Source organism: Mus caroli, chromosome 10 (assembly GCF_900094665.2).
Source record: "Mus caroli chromosome 10, CAROLI_EIJ_v1.1, whole genome shotgun sequence".
In the NCBI taxonomy this organism is placed as follows: Eukaryota; Metazoa; Chordata; class Mammalia; order Rodentia; family Muridae; genus Mus; species Mus caroli.
In genome coordinates this window covers 23074669-23075958 of record NC_034579.1, presented here as the reverse complement: position 1 = coordinate 23075958, position 1290 = coordinate 23074669, and the positions used below count along the sequence as shown (strand labels likewise).

At 38.4% G+C, this 1290-nt stretch overlaps 1 protein-coding gene across 3 annotated transcripts in view; it reads left to right on the top strand.

The window, feature by feature from the left end:
* Positions 1 to 1290, top strand: part of Lama2 (laminin subunit alpha 2) — a 601578-nt gene that overhangs the window by 467529 nt on the left and 132759 nt on the right. For all 3 annotated transcript variants that reach the window (XM_021173596.2, XM_029482896.1, XM_029482895.1), the window contains one exon: positions 792 to 1002. In XM_021173596.2, coding sequence (XP_021029255.1) covers positions 792 to 1002 — 211 coding nt within the window. The remainder of the gene's footprint in view (positions 1 to 791; positions 1003 to 1290) is intronic.

Here is a 1290-nt window from a genome sequence, read left to right as displayed (position 1 = left end):
GAAGAAGAAGAAGAAGAAGAAGAAGAAGAAGAAGAAGAAGAAGAAGAAGAAGAAGAAGAAGAAGAAGAAGAAGAAGAAAAGAAGAGGAGGGGAGGAGGAGGAGGGGAGGAGGAGGAGGAGGAGAAGGAAGTAACAGAAGAAGAAAAGAGGAAAAGAGACAGGAAATAGGAGGGAGAGGAGGAGGATGAAGGAGGGAAAGAGGAGGAGGACATGACCACCTACTTTAATAAATGACAAATAAAATTCACATTCAATGCCATCATTATTTACCATTGTAGAAAATAAGTTAAGTCAAGGACTTTTCAGACTGCTGAATTGCAAGAAAAAGTAGAGAAGATCAAAATTATGGCATTAGGCTAGGATGACAAAAACATGATAGTTCTATCTTAGAGTTACTAAGCAATCATGTCAACAGTCCCATATTGGCTAAGGAAGTATATCATTGTGATGGGACAGCCAGTGTCTTGATCTCTTTACTTTTGCATATACAGCGAGACGTAAATTTTTCCTTTATTAGTCATAGTGTGACCATGGCAAAAGCCCCCCAAACAATTTTAAAAAATGTAAGTTTACTAATAAACTGAACAAGTATCTTTCAATTTTAATAAAAATTCCTGCCACAATTAGATATCAATTCACCTTGACAAGCATTGTAAATCTGTTGGCATGTATTCCTATATTTTTAACTTTTTAATGTTAGCATCTCCTTGTAACTTAGCTTAATATTTTAAAAAAAGTCTTAAGATGAGCAGTGACATTATTTTGTACTCTTGGGATGGGGGTATTTGCAGGGCAGCAGAAGGCCTTCTGAAGAGAGTAAACAAGCTGTTTGGAGAGCCTAGAGCCCAGAATGAAGAAATGGAAAAGGATCTCCAGCAGAAACTGGCAGAGTACAAGAACAAACTTGATGATGCTTGGGATCTATTGAGAGAAGCCACTGATAAAACTCGTGATGCTAATCGCTTGTCTGCTGGCAATCAAAAAAACATGACCATATTGGAGGTGAGAGCTAGGGTTCTTCTCATCACTGTCTTGGATTGGGGAGCAGGTTGAACATGTCTGGAACAGTGAAGTTGATATATGTTTCAAAGGACAAAACTATGATCAGGTTGAACATGTCTGGAACAATGAAGTTGATATATGTTTCAAAGGACAAAACTATGACTCTGTAAGGTCTTCTAAGAAACAAAACTGTATCTCTCTCTCTCTCTCTCTCTCTCTCTCTCTCTCTCTCTCTCTCTCTCTCTCTCTCTCTCTCTGTGTGTGTGTGTGTGTGTGTGTGTGTGTGTG